Source organism: Acinonyx jubatus, chromosome D1 (assembly GCF_027475565.1).
Source record: "Acinonyx jubatus isolate Ajub_Pintada_27869175 chromosome D1, VMU_Ajub_asm_v1.0, whole genome shotgun sequence".
Classification (NCBI taxonomy): domain Eukaryota; kingdom Metazoa; phylum Chordata; class Mammalia; order Carnivora; family Felidae; genus Acinonyx; species Acinonyx jubatus.
The window spans coordinates 46,824,535-46,840,208 of record NC_069390.1 but is presented as its reverse complement, the minus strand read 5'-3'; the positions used below and the strand labels follow the sequence as shown (position 1 = coordinate 46,840,208).

The 15,674-nt window shown below is 48.3% G+C and overlaps 1 protein-coding gene across 5 annotated transcripts in view; it reads right to left on the bottom strand.

Annotated features, from left to right (window-relative positions):
* Window positions 1–15,674, bottom strand: part of GALNT18 (polypeptide N-acetylgalactosaminyltransferase 18) — a 351,336-nt gene that overhangs the window by 96,244 nt on the left and 239,418 nt on the right. For all 5 annotated transcript variants that reach the window (XM_053203481.1, XM_015068718.3, XM_053203484.1 and 2 more), the window contains 2 exons: window positions 4,623–4,806; window positions 2,913–3,110 (listed from right to left, as the gene is read on the bottom strand). In XM_053203481.1, coding sequence (XP_053059456.1) covers window positions 2,913–3,110; window positions 4,623–4,806 — 382 coding nt within the window. The remainder of the gene's footprint in view (window positions 1–2,912; window positions 3,111–4,622; window positions 4,807–15,674) is intronic.

Here is a 15,674-nt window from a genome sequence, read left to right as displayed (position 1 = left end):
AGTGGAGGACGCTTTGACCCTGGCCTTGGAGGTGCATGCTATGGGAAAAATTCCCTCCTGGCTGTGTGTCACTGAGAAAAGTTCCCTAGCCTCTCTGAGCCTCCGATTCCATATCCATGAAATAGAATCAACTAGAACCTCATAAGGATTAAATTAAATAATGTAAAACCTTGAAAACTTGTGGGACAGAATTGTTACTTTAAAAATCATTTAAAAAGATGCACTTGCACAATGAAGAAGCCTGGAGAATCCCCTCCGTGAATTCCTGGTGATTTAAAAACATCAGTCCAGAAGAGTGAGCAGAGTGAGGTCTCAACCTTTTCCTTGACGTTCCTGAAATGTTGAGTATTTCCACATGGTGCTCCAAGACCTGCAGGAAGGAGCCTTCCCCATTTGGCCAAACCCACTCAGGGAAACAGCAGAATCTAAAACAATTACTGTGGAATGAGCACAGGCCACCTCAGGCAGTCTATTACTTATTAACTAGCTAGGGTATGAAGTAGACCCAATCAGCCTGGAAGGGTTATTGATTTCTACCTTACCTCATTCCCAAAAAAGATCAGAAAGAGCTTACAAAAAAAATGTCCAATACATTGAAATACAAAATACATAAATGTCTGAAAAGACCAAGAGTTCACAACAAATTAGGAGCCAGTCAGGATGCATGTACAGTGTTAGGTCCTCCTTCACAGGTTTTAAAGTAGACCCACGGGGGCACCTGAGTGGCTCAGTTGGTTAAGCGTCCGACTCTTAGTTTTGGCTCAGGTCATGATCTCACGGTTTGTGGGTTCGAGCCCCACATCGGGTTCCATGCTGGCAGCAGAGCCTGCTTGGGATTCTCTCCCTCTCTCTCTGACCCTCCCTCACTCACTCTTTCTGTCTCTCTCTCAAAAATAAATAAATAAAAAAATTAAAGTAGACCCACAAAACTGACACTGAGCTTCCTGGAAGCCAACGTGAAAATGAACAAACATGTCTTAGGAATAAGAAGTACTGCTCCCATGTGAAAATATCACAATAATTCCTTGAGGATAATAAGATTTTCTTTGACTAGCAGTCAGTTTGAAATAAATTTCTCATGTCAGTATTCTTAGAGGTCACTCTGGGACATAGTGAACAACCATCTCAAAAATGTCACTTTAGAATGCAATAGAAGATACCTCTGGGCTCTTTTGATAGCTTACGTCATATGGACAAAGCACTGATGTACAGCTCCAAGGAAATAGGAGCCAAAGTGGGCAAGGTATATTTGTATAACTCACAGTTTTCTATGAGGTTCTATTCATCTAGGATTAAGTCAGTATTGTTCTTCCAAAAACCTTCCATGAATATAATTTTCTCTCAGCCAAGTTTTTGACAAAAGTTAGGTAATGAAAACTTTGAGATCCTATTCTTTGTCAAGGACCTAGAATTAGGTTTACTATGACCAGGTTGACACATTTCAAGATGAGCAGAACAAAGCAGCGAATATCAGTGCAGTCTTCTGCAAGAACACTCCTTGTATGACAGTATACTTCCTTCCAGTAGCATTCAGCTCACCTAGGGGCAGAATTCAACCATGGCAGTTATGAGCTCAACAGTGGGAATCTATGTGGATGACAACTAGATGTGGAATCTAGCCAACCTAGGTTTGGATCCTGGCTCCACTGCCCACAGCCTGTGTGGCAGGGACATTCTCCTTTGTCCATCTTATGGGCTGTCCTCATCTTGTGAAACAGGGATGACCCAATGAGCTGTCAAAAGGTTATAATGAGGAGCAAATGAGACTGTGTGTGTAAGAGACCCTTGCACACAGTGACCTCCAAACATATATTTAACAACACAAAATTGTGGCAGGGGCTAACAGGTGGGTAACAGGGGTAACTGCAGGAAAGCTATGTGGTTCTCTTTCACCTTGTTATAAATAGGACTATGGTTTGTTTTCTGGCAAGAAAAGATGTGATCTCAGATATTAACCACCCACTTTCAATTAAATTTTTCATAGTCTTTCTCCCTCATGTAATACAAAGCAACATCAGTTTCTAATCTCCTCTTTCATTCCAAGAATTTTCCCCTAGGCCACCTCTGGTGCCATCTGTGTGTTTAACGAGCAGGACTTTGCAGAGAGCATAAAGGCACCTGATCTGTGATTAACTGGACAGAAATAAGGGCTGGTGGGGTGGCTGTTTCAAGAGTCCTGACCCATGGAACAGAGGCTGCACAGTGGAGTCATTTGGGTGTCTGTGAAGGCAGTGGCAAAGGCAGAAAGAGTTCAGAATCTTTAAAATGCAGTTTGAAGCCACTTTTGACTGAGTCCTATGGGATTAACTCGAATATCAGCAAGGCATACAAGGCGGGTGAGGTCTGGTCTTGCCTCTCTGCCCCTCCAGCCTCATTGCCTGAGGCTGCCTCCTCATGGTCCTCCTCCCAAAGGTCCCTTTAAACCTCCTCTGTGTCCACAAACTCACTCTGCTTCTTCACATACGAAGGTCCCTGCCCCAGCTGGCAATCTCCTCTATGCACTTAAAAACAAGTGCAAACGTTAGTCTCTGAAAAAGATTTTCCCCACTTTCCATGCAGTTTCCTCCAGCAACAATTTGTTCTTCCAATTATTTTGTCTGTCTTCACTAGACTTCAGGCTTTTGGGGGCAGGAACTGAGTCTTAATCCCTCTGGATCCCCAGCACCAGGCACCGCAGCTGGTACCCGGCGGGTGTCCCATCACCATGTGTGCAAATGAATAACGCTGAGCCTCTGAATGGATGCTGGTGCCATAGTTCTTTTGGAAGGGCTCATCTGTAATTCCCTTCCAGCCCCACCCCCCAACCCCATCATCCCACAGTGGGGCTGGAGTTTGGGGAACAAGTTTGAGCTGGGAGGCGAGTCCCTTCCTGGAAGACAAGGCAGAGAGAGCTGCAGGGAAGGATGCTTTACCTGATTGGGGCGGTCGAATTCTCCAGCTTCCACCAGGCCTTGGGGGGGTTCAGGTAACGACACCACAGCTCCCAGTCAAAGCCCTGGGCGGCCAGCGGGTACTCTTCTATCTCAAAGTTGTCATATTTGATGTTGTCAAAGGAGGGGGAGATGATCCGCTTCCGGTTCTCCTTTATGCGGGTGAGCACAGGTTCAGCCCTGAGCGAGAGGAGGGGAAGGACGGTAACTGCTTCCAAGGTGTCCAGCTGGCGACCCCTAGAGCTCCTTCCTCCCCCCACCCCTGCAGGAAAATGAACAAAACGCCTGGCCATCTGCTCCAGGAGCGCTGTTCTGCCCCAGGGAAGGAGTCCCTATTTAACCTCCACCCCTCTCCCTAGACTTGTGGGTTGGCAAGAGGCCTGGGCACTCCTGCAGCTTGTCTGGGGCTGAGCTGAGAGATTCTTCGTGCCTTAGATATTTGTGTCTGCTTGCTTTCACTTTTTCTACTAGAAAAAAAAAATCAAGACCCAAGAAAGAAGAGAGGAGGAGATCTGAGGTTCTATGGGAAGCTTTCAACTCAGGCTTTGATTTTGCTAAAATTCAGTGTATCAACCAGGAGGAAAAGGCAGATGACAGTGGCAGAAGCATGGAGGTGAGAAGAAACTTACTTGATGCTGCTTCAGTCCTTCCACCCCATCCCACACGCCCTCCACTGCCCAAGGAGAGGCAGGGGGTAGGACTTCCAGGCAGCCAGGAGGCCCCCATGGGCACCAGGCACATAAAGTGTTTGCAGACAGGAATGATGAGCTTCTTATTAATAATGCATTTGTTGCGTAATTGTTTATTCAAATCAGCTTGAAATAGTAAGTGTCCCTCTCCTCTTCTGGCCATAAATCCAGTGAAAATGCTTTTTAAATAGTCACAAATGGCAAGCAGGGACTTCAACTATAAAAAACAGCTTCATTGCAGCCTTAATTTGGGCCTGTTATATAAAAGTATGCCCAAATCTAGTCATGCTGCGTGCATGCCCGGCAGCTCCTTCCTGCTAAAGGGCCGTCCTCACCCTGGGTCTCTACTAAGCCACACACAGTGGGCCAGCCACAGCACACCCCCGCTGGCCCTGCAGGGATGTCAATGTCCTATCCCTGATTGGCTGCAGCCACTGAGTCCATATGCCTTTTCTCTTGCCCCACACAGCACCTCAGCAGCCCTGACCAGAGAAAGAAAGGTTTTCCAAGACACAGTTTCACCAATAGGAAGAATCTGAGATTCTATGCTACGTCTGGGTTGGCATTTGGGGGAGCCCAGGCCACCCGTGGTAACATCAAGCTACCTTAGCCCCTTCTCACCACTGTCTGCTTCATGTCTGGTCCAGCTGTCCCTTGCCCAGCAGTTGCAGCCCTGTCCTGAGCTGGGCTGGAATTCTAAGCCTTGCCCTTAGTATTTACCCTCTCCCAGATCCCGTCTCCTAGAGGAAGACACTAGCCAGAGTCACACCTGATGTCACCATACCCTTTAGACACTGTGTATTGACCTGTTGGCCCCTGACTCTCCCCCCACCCTGAAGGGCCAGCCTGGTGGCCTATGTCAGTCACACATCCAGACCTCATCTGTTTCAAGAATTCTCTCCTTTCCCGCACTAGGACTGAGATCCCAGCATGCTTTGCACTCATTTGCGCCAAAGCCCTGGACCACACTGGGACTTCTCCTCCTCTCCTGATGGGCACTTACCAGCCCACATTGAACTCCACATGGGCATCAAAGAGTGCCACTACGGGGGCGGTGGCCACTCTCCAGCCGCTGACTCTGGAGCGGATGAGGCCTTCCTGTTTGCTGTGGCGCACAACCTTGATGAAGCCCGGCTTCTGGCCATTCACCTTGTCTACGTACTCCGTCAGCTTCTCCTTCAGCTCCTCTGGAAGGGAGAAAATGCATCGTTAGCATGAGGTGGGGAGGGGCGATGAAAACATTCACCCTTTTAGGTGAGAGGCTGGAGGGTCCATTTCCCTCCCCAGGTCTCCTTAATGTTCCCCAGGATGGCCAGGGCCGCTCAGCTTTGAAGGGAAAAATAGAGGCGAAAACAATTTTTATTGAGCCCGGCAACTTGCACAGGGTCACATGCTTCACACATACTGTCTATTTAATCTTCACAACAAGCCCACGGGAAAATGGGGCTCAGAAGGGTTTCTCAATTTGTCCAATGCCATGCAGCTTGCGAGTGGCACAGGCTGGTTTCAAGCCGGGTCTAATGACTTCAAAAGCCGTATTCTTCTCATCAGCTCAGTGGCCTCTTTCTTCCCCAGTGCCCTCCACTGGTTCTCCCCTAATGCCCAAAGAAAGCTTCCATCTGCGAAGATTACAGCCCGGGACCCGTTCCTGCCTGGATCTCCATCCTTCCGGGAAGTGGACGACCAGGCATTATGCCCTGTGAGCAGTTGGCATTGGTTTGCCGCCTGCTGGTGCCTGGCTAAGCATCTGATTCCCCTGCTACTTCGTAAATGTAAATGGGTCCTGCGGTCCCCTCGCCCCTCAGCCAGAGACGGCACGGCAGCCACGCTCGTTGGGTTTTCCACAGCAGTTTAGGCAACAGCCTGTGACACTCCTTTTCCCAAAATGACCCTAGTAGGCTGCATTCTCCCACCTGCCATCGCTGCACCTCCCCAGCACTCGATTTCCACCCTTTGCCTGTGTTCTCCAGGACCGCCCTGGCAGGAGTCCTCCTTCTACCTGCACAGCCTGCCCACGCCATGGGATAGACCCATTGGGCTGAGCCTTGTCCTCATCAGAGGACAGCAGGAGCTCCGTGTCCCTTGGTGCCCAGTCTGGGGTCCTGCCAGACAAGCAGCCTGATGTGAGAAAAGGGCAGGAGGCGGCCAGCACAGTGCCTGGTGCCTGGCAGGCGTGCCCCAGAGCAGCAGCCCTGTGTAGTGGAAAGAGGGTGGTATTTGGAGGCAGCAATGATGCAGTTTAAATCTGCTTTCCAGGTAGGAGCGTTATGATCCTAGGCCTGTTCCTCAACGAGTTGTTGATGTCTGTGAGGATGTGGTGGATGGTGGTGGATGTATTTCGTGTGTGGTAAGGACACGGATTTTGGGGAACCACAGGGTGGACTGTTAGGGATCAGCAAAAAGATACGCTGAAGCCTAGCCTCTAGTACCTTAGAATATAACCTTATTTGGAAGCAGGGTCTTTGCAGATTTAACCGAGTCAAGATCATTAGTCCCATGACTGGTGTTCTTATAAAAGGAGGAAATTTGGACAGAGAGACAGGTGCAAAGAAGGAAGATAAGTAAAGAGACATAAAGAGAAGATGGTTACCTACAAGCCAAGGACCATCTGAGGGCACCAGAAGCTAGGAGAGAGGCCTGGAACAGATCCCTCTCTATCACCTTCAGAGGGGGCATGGCCCTGCTCAATTTGGACTTGGTTTTGGACTCCAGAACTGTGAGACAATAAATTTCTACTGTTCCAAGCCTCCCAGTTTGTGGTATTCATACAGCAGCTCTAGGAAACTAATATAGTTGTTATGAGGATTAAATGGGATTGACATGTGAGAAAAATGCACAGCATATTGTAGATGCTTAAAAAAAAAAAAAAAGCTCCTTTCCCTCCTTCCTCGGGTCCATCACATTGGGAGTTTTAAGAGAAGAAGGGGCCGCAAATCCTTCTTCATGTGCTCTGGTCCAGGCCCACCTCTTCCTGCTCTGCCCTGAATCTAGGTTAGAAGTCCATAAGCAGCAAAGCCCTGGCGGCCAAGCAGGAGATTGGAACACGTGCAGGGACCTCATGGTCAGGGCAGGCCTCGGGGCATGCCGGCTACTGCCAGAACTGGTGTGCCCTCCTATAGACATCGATTTCAGATCTTTTTACACATGATGGTGGCCAAACAGGGCTGGCTGGATGGGTAGGATGTCATCCCTAGGCATCCCTGCTCAAGTGATCATCATGGAAGTGAGGAAACTGGGCATCAGAGGCAGAAATGCTTAAAGGGAGGCAGGAAACGCAGGTGCTACACAGCTATCAGCTTGCTCTGTGACCTTGGGCAAATCCCCATGAATCCCAAGACCTCAGAGTTAGTTGCACAGGATTTTAATGTTCCTTTTGAACCAATTACCCATCTAAGATTTGAATCGCCTCTGTCTATCCTGATGAATGATCATCCGGCCCCTGCAGTGACCAGAAACACATAGTCTATTCCTTACTGGGCCATTCTAAAAATCCAATGTTGTTCTTCTTCCTTTTGCCCCCCAAATGCCAGAGTGCTTCTACCTTTCACTCACTGGTTCAAGATTTACTTAGGGGCCAAAGGGGGAGAACCAAAGCCCTCTTCCACATGACAACCACTTGGAGTAAAAGGCCATCCTTAAGTCCTTGCTGAGGATTTCTCTAGGTCAAATGTCTTCAGTGCCTCTGTATACTTCCTCACGTCTGGTGAGTTCAGGTTCTTTTATCATGCTCAGCTTTCCTCTAAATCTGTTAGTTTTTCTTTAACACTTAAATTATGCACCTAGAAATTGGCCTAATACTTACGGAGTAAATTGGGCTATACAGAATAGAATGAACTAATCACCTCCTTTATTCTAGAATCTATACCCCTATTCATATAGTTGAAGGTCTCATTAATTTTGGCCTACTTTTGACTCAAATTGAGCTTCTTGGGAACAGACAATGACACATCCTTTTCACATGTTGCTGCTAAGTCAGGCTTCCTTCATCCCATTTCTTCACAGATGCATACACATGTGGATGCATGCATGTGTGTGTGCATGTGTGTGTGTGTGTGCATGCTCTGAGCCAAACCATTAGGATCTTATGTTTAGTCTGCTTTTATTCCATCTTTTTAAAGATTTACACCATTTCTCTGAAGTCAGAGTATGTTCTTCCCTGATTCTGTTATCCAATGGCTTTGTTATCAAGCCCTCCAGCTTCCCTGCTTCTGCAAGAGTGATTAGCATATGGCCTTTATTGTCATTCGACTCATCCTTTTACACAGAGTGACCCTTGTGCGGAGTTAGGGCCAATGAGGCTGGTCGGTCAGGTGTTCTCATTCCATCCTGGAGAAAACTCAGCTGACTTTCAGGCTGCCATTCACATGCCATATCTCTCACTTTAGCTGATGTGAAAATGACCTCGAGATCTCCAACCACACAGCTGGCTGGGGAGGCCTGGGGATGCCGCCGTCTGCAAGTATCAGGAAGTCGGCCATAGAGCGGCATAGCTCAGTGTGCCCCGTGCTTACAAGGTCTTCAAGCGTGGCTGCCAGGAGGCCTCTTGAAACACTGACTGTTCCATCTCTTCAAAGGTCCACCTCTCATATATCCTTTTCGAAATTTTTAAGTAGAACTCATAAAGCCTGGTATTTGGGCTTTTGATAATGGCAGTTAAGGGCTGAGTCCAGGAACTTGGAGTGAGAACAGAGCTAGTACCAAATGACACCCTTCTCCACCCCCAGGGAGGACATACCTGTCCCCTTCCGTCCCTCCCCACCCCTTGGCTGAGAACCATTGCCTCCTGTTGTTGGGTTTACTGACGGGATGGGGCTGTGGATGACTGCCACCCTGTGATACTCCATGAATCCCCCCTTCCTGAATTCACGTCCTTGTGTAGCCATCTCACAGGCTGAATCCGGGCTGACCATAGGGCAAGAGGATGCAGGGGGGAGGGATGTGAGCTGGTGGCGGGCCTAAGCCTCCGGAGGCCTTGCAGCTTGAACTTTCATTGTTTTGTCTGGCTGCCTTAAGTAAGGAAGCCTGAGACAGCCTCCTTGAGCTTGAGAGGCCCAGTGAGCCCCCATTAATTTAGGCTACCCCACCAAGGCCCAGACAGTGAGTGAGGCCATCTCGGATCCTTCTGCTGATTGCAAACGCGGGGTTGGGGGGAACCCAGCTGACACCCCATAGAACAGAGACAAGCTGCCTTGTTGCAGAACTGAGAGCCAGTGAATGGTTGCTGTTTTAAGCCACTTACTTCTGGGATGGTTTGTTATACACAGAGGCTAACAAAACAGGCTCTGTTATTCTGGTGTGGTGCTGAGGTTCGGGTAAGATTGTGAACTCCTGATGCACAGGAAATGTGAAGAGCCAGACACACACAGAGAAGAGCCACTTAGAAGGTGGCAGCAAGAGACAAGAAGGCTTTGCTTCTTGTAGGAGCTGCTGGCCCCTTCGTGCCTCTGCACCCTGTTAACGGAAGTAGGATAAAGGTTTCTGGTGGACTAGCTAGAGGGAAATTCTGTTCTCAGCCCGTTGCATCCCAAACATTGGCTACTGATTAGAAGAGAGCATTCCCTTAGTCCTGACCAAACAGCTGCTATCAAAAATCAAAACAGTCCTGAAATACTCCAGACAATATTGGCTCATAGTCTTTGCAAAGTGTCTTTACCTAATTAGGTATTCATGTTTTCCTTCAACTTTTACGTTGCCAAAGAGAGAAAGAACTATGTCAAAAGCACTTCTGCGTTTGCTAGGAAACCATCGCCCAAGATACTGCCTATTATATATTATATGTAATATATAATATATATATGACAAATGCCTCTCAGAACTTAGTTCAAAAAATATATTTTCTTTATACCTACACACAAATACATAACCCTGCATAGTTACCTTTTTGCCAAGGCTGCCAGGAAGCTCAGAGAAAAAAATCTAATGCCTAATCACAGGGTTCAGCATTCTTGCTTCTCTACCTTTGCAAAAGATTTGATTTTCAACTTCTAAAGTCTGCATTATTTTACTTTTTTTTCCCCCCCCGTGTGAGCTACCTATAACTATTTCTTGAAATATCTACAAATAACTTTTAACAAAGTGTCTTGGTAGAGCAGGGCAGGAGCATAATTATGGAAAGAAGGGGGAGGCTGTAGGTCACGTTTGTTTTAATGTGTTGGGCAAAGACGAGGTGGGGAGTCTGCTCTCTGCGACTTTGCCAGATTTAGAATCAATGGTGGAGTTGTCGATAGCCAGCGTGGACAGAGAAATACAATCTGCACCCTGCATGGGGCCAGGTGTCATCCCTCTTCTGTTGCTCCTCCAGCCCTCCCCTGCTGCCTGCAAATCCCTACTCTGTTGACATCTGAACGACCTCTGTGAGTCAGCACTCCCGGAAGCCATGCTCATCAAATGCCATCCCCTCTGGGGAGGGCACAGGCCACTCTCCACCATCCCCATGTGGTGCCTCCCCTCAGGGCCCTGCTGAGTGCAGCCTGCTTGCTTGCTCTCCCTCCTTCAGACTTGCAAGCCACATAAAAATGCGGACTTCACCAGCCTGGTCAAACAGAGCCCTTTCTTCCCTCCCTGTATATGCCCCCGTGCTGTTCCTGTAAAAAGCAATTAGCTTCACAGGGTCATCCTAAAAGAAACAAAATGCAGGCTGAGCAGAAGAAGTCTGGTACTAATGGCTGTTAATCTGATTTCAACACCTAATGAGATACTCTTTATCTCTGGCATAAAGGAAAATAAAGGATCAGGAAATTGATGCCCAATGGGCCTTTGCTCTTCAGAGGGCAGCTGCATAGGCATCTTTGCAAAACGGCCTGTCCAGCCTTGCCCAGGAGGGACGTGGTCCTCATTCTACCCTCGATGCTCAGATGACCACTTTCCATGTCTGTCCCAGGTTTGGGGGAAGTAGGAGTGACGGGAGAGCCACCCACCCATTCATTTGGCAAATACCGAGCTCTCACTAGCTGCTGTGGCAAGAGCTGTGAACCAGATAGTCCTTATGGAACTTCCATTCTGCTGGATGAAAAAGGCATGCAATCTACTTCATTGGGAGACAGAGAGTAGGGGGAGGAGGTAGAGACAGCGGGGGAGAGACGGAGAGAGAGACGGATGGAGAGGGAGAAAGACAGAGAGAGGGAGGGAACAGGCAGAGAGAGAAGGAGGGAGAAAAAGGTTGAGATTTTTGAAAAAGAATCTCAGAAATGATTCAGGGCTCACAGACACCAAAGCCTCTTAAAGGACAGGCCTCCTGGGCCTGAGAAGCAGTTCCTGGTGCAGTTGGTGGCAAGTCAGAGAGGCACGGGCTGAAGCTACAAGATCTCCCTGCTGTTACTTTCCTATAGCCCAGGGGTTCTCAACGGGGAGCGATTTTGTTACACTCCCACCCCCGTGAGGGGATATCTGGCAATGTCTGGAGACGGTTTTGAGTGTCCCAACTGGGAGGGTGCTCCTGGGCGTGGATCTGCTAAATATCCTACCGGGCACAGGGCAGCCCTCTGCAAGAAAGAATTATCCAGTTCAAAATGTCAACGGTGCCAAGTCTGAGAAACCTCATGTGGCTCTCAATGATGGAGGAGGCCTCGCCGTGGAAATCTGAGCCTGGACTCCTGCAAGGTTTTCAAAACTGGAGTTCCCAGGGCTGCATCTGCTCAGAGACGTATTCCTTTGGCCTGCAAAGCACTCCTGCTGGGTGCTAACTGGAGTTGGGCTCGAACTGCCGCTTTAGAAGGGTGCTGTGACGGGTGTTGTCCACTGGCCACCTTCCGTGGGTGCCGTCTGAGTAGTCCTCACAGGGTGCACACTCAGAAGTGGCCTAATGCTCCCGACTATGGATGGTCTAATGCTCCTGCCCACATTTCCTTGGCACCCACCTTCCCAGACACACTGCTGGCCATCCTCTCTCTGCCTGAGGGCTTTCTCTGGCCACCTGTACTCAGCCTATCTACAGACATAGCTCTCAATCCGTTAGGGGTAGGACTCAGGGGATGAATATCTGTTATGGGGTGAATTGCGTCCTCCCTCCGCCCCCATGCATATGTTGAAGTCCTACCCACCAATACCTTAGTATATGGCTTTATTTGGAAATAGGGCCATTGCAGAAGTAACTAGCTAAGATCTGGTTATACTGGACTAGGGGAGACCTGAATCCAATATGATGGGTGTCCTTACACAAAGATGGCCATATGAAGACAGAGACACACAGGGAGAATGCCATGTGATGACAAAGCCATAGATTGGAGTGATTCATCTCTGAGTCAGGGAGCACCAGAGACTGCCGGGAAACCCTAGAAGGTAAGGGAGAGACACGGAACAGATTTGCCATCATCACAGCCCTGTGGATGCCTTGATCTTGCATATCCAGCTTCCGGAACTGAGACAATTTCTGTTGTTTAGGCCACTGAGACTGACGCTGCTTTGATACAGCAGCCTTAGGAAATGAGTCCCTCCCTGCTTCCTCACCGCCAGGTGAGACAAAGCTGAGGCAGGTTGTACAGTCTCTGGGTGGTTCCCAGTGGGATTGGGCCTGGGGCCATAGTGGTAGCTTGTTTGTGAAGTCCACGGTGTTGACTTTTCTCTCTGCCCTCACACCACACTCTCTCCTCACGGTTTCCTGAGGTCATCTATATGACAAATGACTCGACCCCAATGCCTGTTTCAGCGTCTGCTTCTGTGGGAACCCAAACTAAGAAGCCATACATTCTCCACGACACTATGGTCCCCACCAGCATATGAATTTTCAACCCTTGCCCAATGTATATGATGTGGATGTATGTATATATGTACGATGACTTAAGTTCCTCTACCCCTGTATCTCTGCATTAACTGGCTAATGTTCAATAAAGGAAATAATAGTAATAATGATGTACCAGGCATTTGACACTTAGCATATATTGTCTCATTTAAGCCTTTTGACAACCCTATGACGTGGTTACTATTAATGTTCTATTCTGAAGACAAAGAAATGAAGGCACAGTGTGACCCAGGCAGTACATGGTGAAGTCCGGCATTTCAGTCTGACCGAGCTGTACCCAGAGTTCATGCTCTTTACTCTCTATACTGCCTCTCTAGGATAAAAACTAGCCTGTGCAAGAATCAGCTTGGTAGAGGGGCGCCTGGGTGGCTCAGTCGGTTAAGCACCCGACTTCGGCTCAGGTCATGATCTCACGGTCTGTGAGTTCAAGCCCCCCATCAGGCTCTGTGCTGACAGCCTGCTGCCTTTCCAGATTATGTGTCTCCCTCTCCCTCTGCCCCTCCCCTGTTCATGCTGTCTCTCTCTGTCTCAAAAAGAAACATTAAAAAAAAAAAAATCAGCTTGGTAGAAACCCAGGCTCCAGGGTACCACACTACGCAGAGTCTGATTTGGTATATCAGGGACCAGAGACTGTGAGTTTCATACAAGCTCCCAGTGAGATTCTGATGGGCAGCTGAGCCTGATAACAACCGAAATAAGACCGGTTTTGTTACGAGGGGGGGGAAGGAGCCTTCTCTGCAATGTGTGTGGCTCCAGCCCTTCACAGAAGGCTTCAGACTCTGTCTGAGAAAGGCTCCCCCAGTACCTGCCCAGATAATTCCCTCTTCATTTTTCCAAACCCCTGGGCTCCATGTTGGGACCTTCAGTGACAGGCCCTTCATTGCCCAGTTGGTTTTCATTTCTCTGTGTGTCCATCTTTCGATCTCATGCGTTGGACTGTCCCCTGAAGTTCCCCAGCTGCCCTTTGCAGAGGGCACTGCCTTTTGTCCCTCTTGCCCAGCCCCACAGGTTCACATGAGCCAGCCCTGCCTTCCTCCCTAGCTCAGTGCTGTCCCCGAAATCCAGCCTACATGGGAGTAGCTACCCCCACTCCAGTGCCTGGGAGGGGAGCATGCACACCCCCGCTGAGAAGTGCTAATAATTGCTAGTCTCCAATAGTGCTAATTTAAAGATTAAAAGCACAGCACATTTCTGTTTATTCTTCCAAGAGCGAACGGTAGCTGGTCTTCCTCAGATCAAGATTAAGCGACTTTCCTCTAAAGCCATTTAGGGCCATCGAAACACAAATGATATGTCAACACATTTTAAAAGAGAGATTATTCATTGGGATGCCATGGTTGTCAAACCTAGCTGATCATCTGCTTATCTAAAGAGCTAAAAAAGAAGTATAGATGCTGCCCCACCCCCATCCCCACCCCCACAAGGAATCCAGAGAGGCCTGCTGATGAATGATGGTGAGCCGGGCTTGGACAGCGGTGATCCTAAAATAAAGCCTAGCAGCCTTGCTTTATGCCTTCCTGTCTCTTTAAGATCCTTCGGACAAGCCCTCACATTCTGGGCAGTTTACAAATTCTTGCATGCATTTCTTCTTCCTCTGTCCACTACACTTAGCTGAATTTCTGTCCAGCTCCTTTAATTGCCGTACTTCTTCAAAGTCAATTGCTACTGAAGTAGATTTGGAATGGCCTTAAATGGTTCTCCTTACTCGGGACTTGGGGAAAGGCTCCACCTCGGAGACCCACATATGGCATTTAAAATACAGCTGGAGGGTCCAGCCTTAGTGTCACAATCGTCCTGGGAGGCTCCAAGCATTAATTCAGTCTTGGCAAGTTACAGAAATCCCCAGGATTACCACCCAAAAGACCCAACCATCTGTTTCTGGGTGTATTCTTTCATGTCATAGCCAGGCATTAGTAACCACCAAACCCACAAAAAATATGCATTCCTCACTTAGTGGGGTCTCCAAAGCCAGGCTTTCAACATCCACTAACACTTTCTTATCTGCTCCAAAATAACTTATTTTCCCAAAGATCCTGTGTGCTGCAGTAAAGTGGTCAGAACTGCTTTCTGAAGATGGCGGTGCCAGGTGTAAAAAATGGTCCCCTGGCCAGTCAAGAATGTGTTGGGTGCAAATCAATGCTGCCCCCCCCCCCCACGCTCCCCCACCCCTGACTCCCTCCCTTCATCTTTCTCTCTCTCTTTTTGTCTCAACAATAGCAAACAAAAACAGCACAGAGCCTGCTGGGGATTCCCTCTCTGCCCCTCCTGTCCTCATGTGTTTGCATACTCTTTCAAAATAAATAAACAAAAATTTTTAAATCCAACCCCCCCCCCCCAAAACTGGATTTGTAACATTTTCCAGCATCTGTGGTATAAACACCATAACTGACTTCAAGCTCTTAGCGATGCCATTGACCCTGAATTGGGGAGAGTTGTGCATGCAGCGTTGGGGAAGGGTGTACACGATCAGCTGGTGATAATCCAGGTCAGCCCCAGATCACTGGTTCAAATGCCCAGCCAGAAAGGCTGCAGTTCTGTGGGTGCATCTCCCAGTTTAATGTATGATGGGCTCAGTGCTTTATATCTACCCGTCCCAGTCTTCATTCTTTCACCCAGCAATTATATATTCAGCACGTATGAAGTACTGTACATTATTCAAGATACTCATCTAATTGAAATCTCACTACCACCCTACAAACAATGACATTTATAGCTAATGTTTATTTAGAGCTCACCACGTGCCAAGTACTGTTCCAAATCCACTTCGTATGTTTCCCATTCTGTACTCTCGACAACTATGATCCCTACTTGAGGTGTGACGTATTATACTCACAGTCCATGCATTAGGCACTCTGAGCACACAGAGGTGGAGGGATTTGCTCAGTGTCCCAGGGCTGGAAGCCGGTGGGACGGGGATGCAAACCATGTTCTTAATCCCACACGTGATTATCTTCAAATGACACAAGAGAAAACTCAAGGAACAGACTTTCAGTGACGTGCCCCTAACGACACAGATGGTAGGGCATGAGCAGGGGAGTTCAAACTCCAATCAGTCTGCCTCTAATGACTGCTGTTTGCTACTCTGCCCCACAGCCAACCAAAGGAGTCACACGCCTCAGGCCTCCCTCAATAGCATTCTGTGATCGCTGATTCAATTTGGAAAGAAAATATCCTCTTCTCACTACTGTGTATCCTTAGTGCCCAAGGGAAGGGATTAGACTGCCCAACTCAGCTTCCTTTTGACTGGAGAGTTGGTAGAGTATTCACACACAAATCCAATTTCTCTGGGATAAAAATCCCTGAGCAAGCAAGACCAAC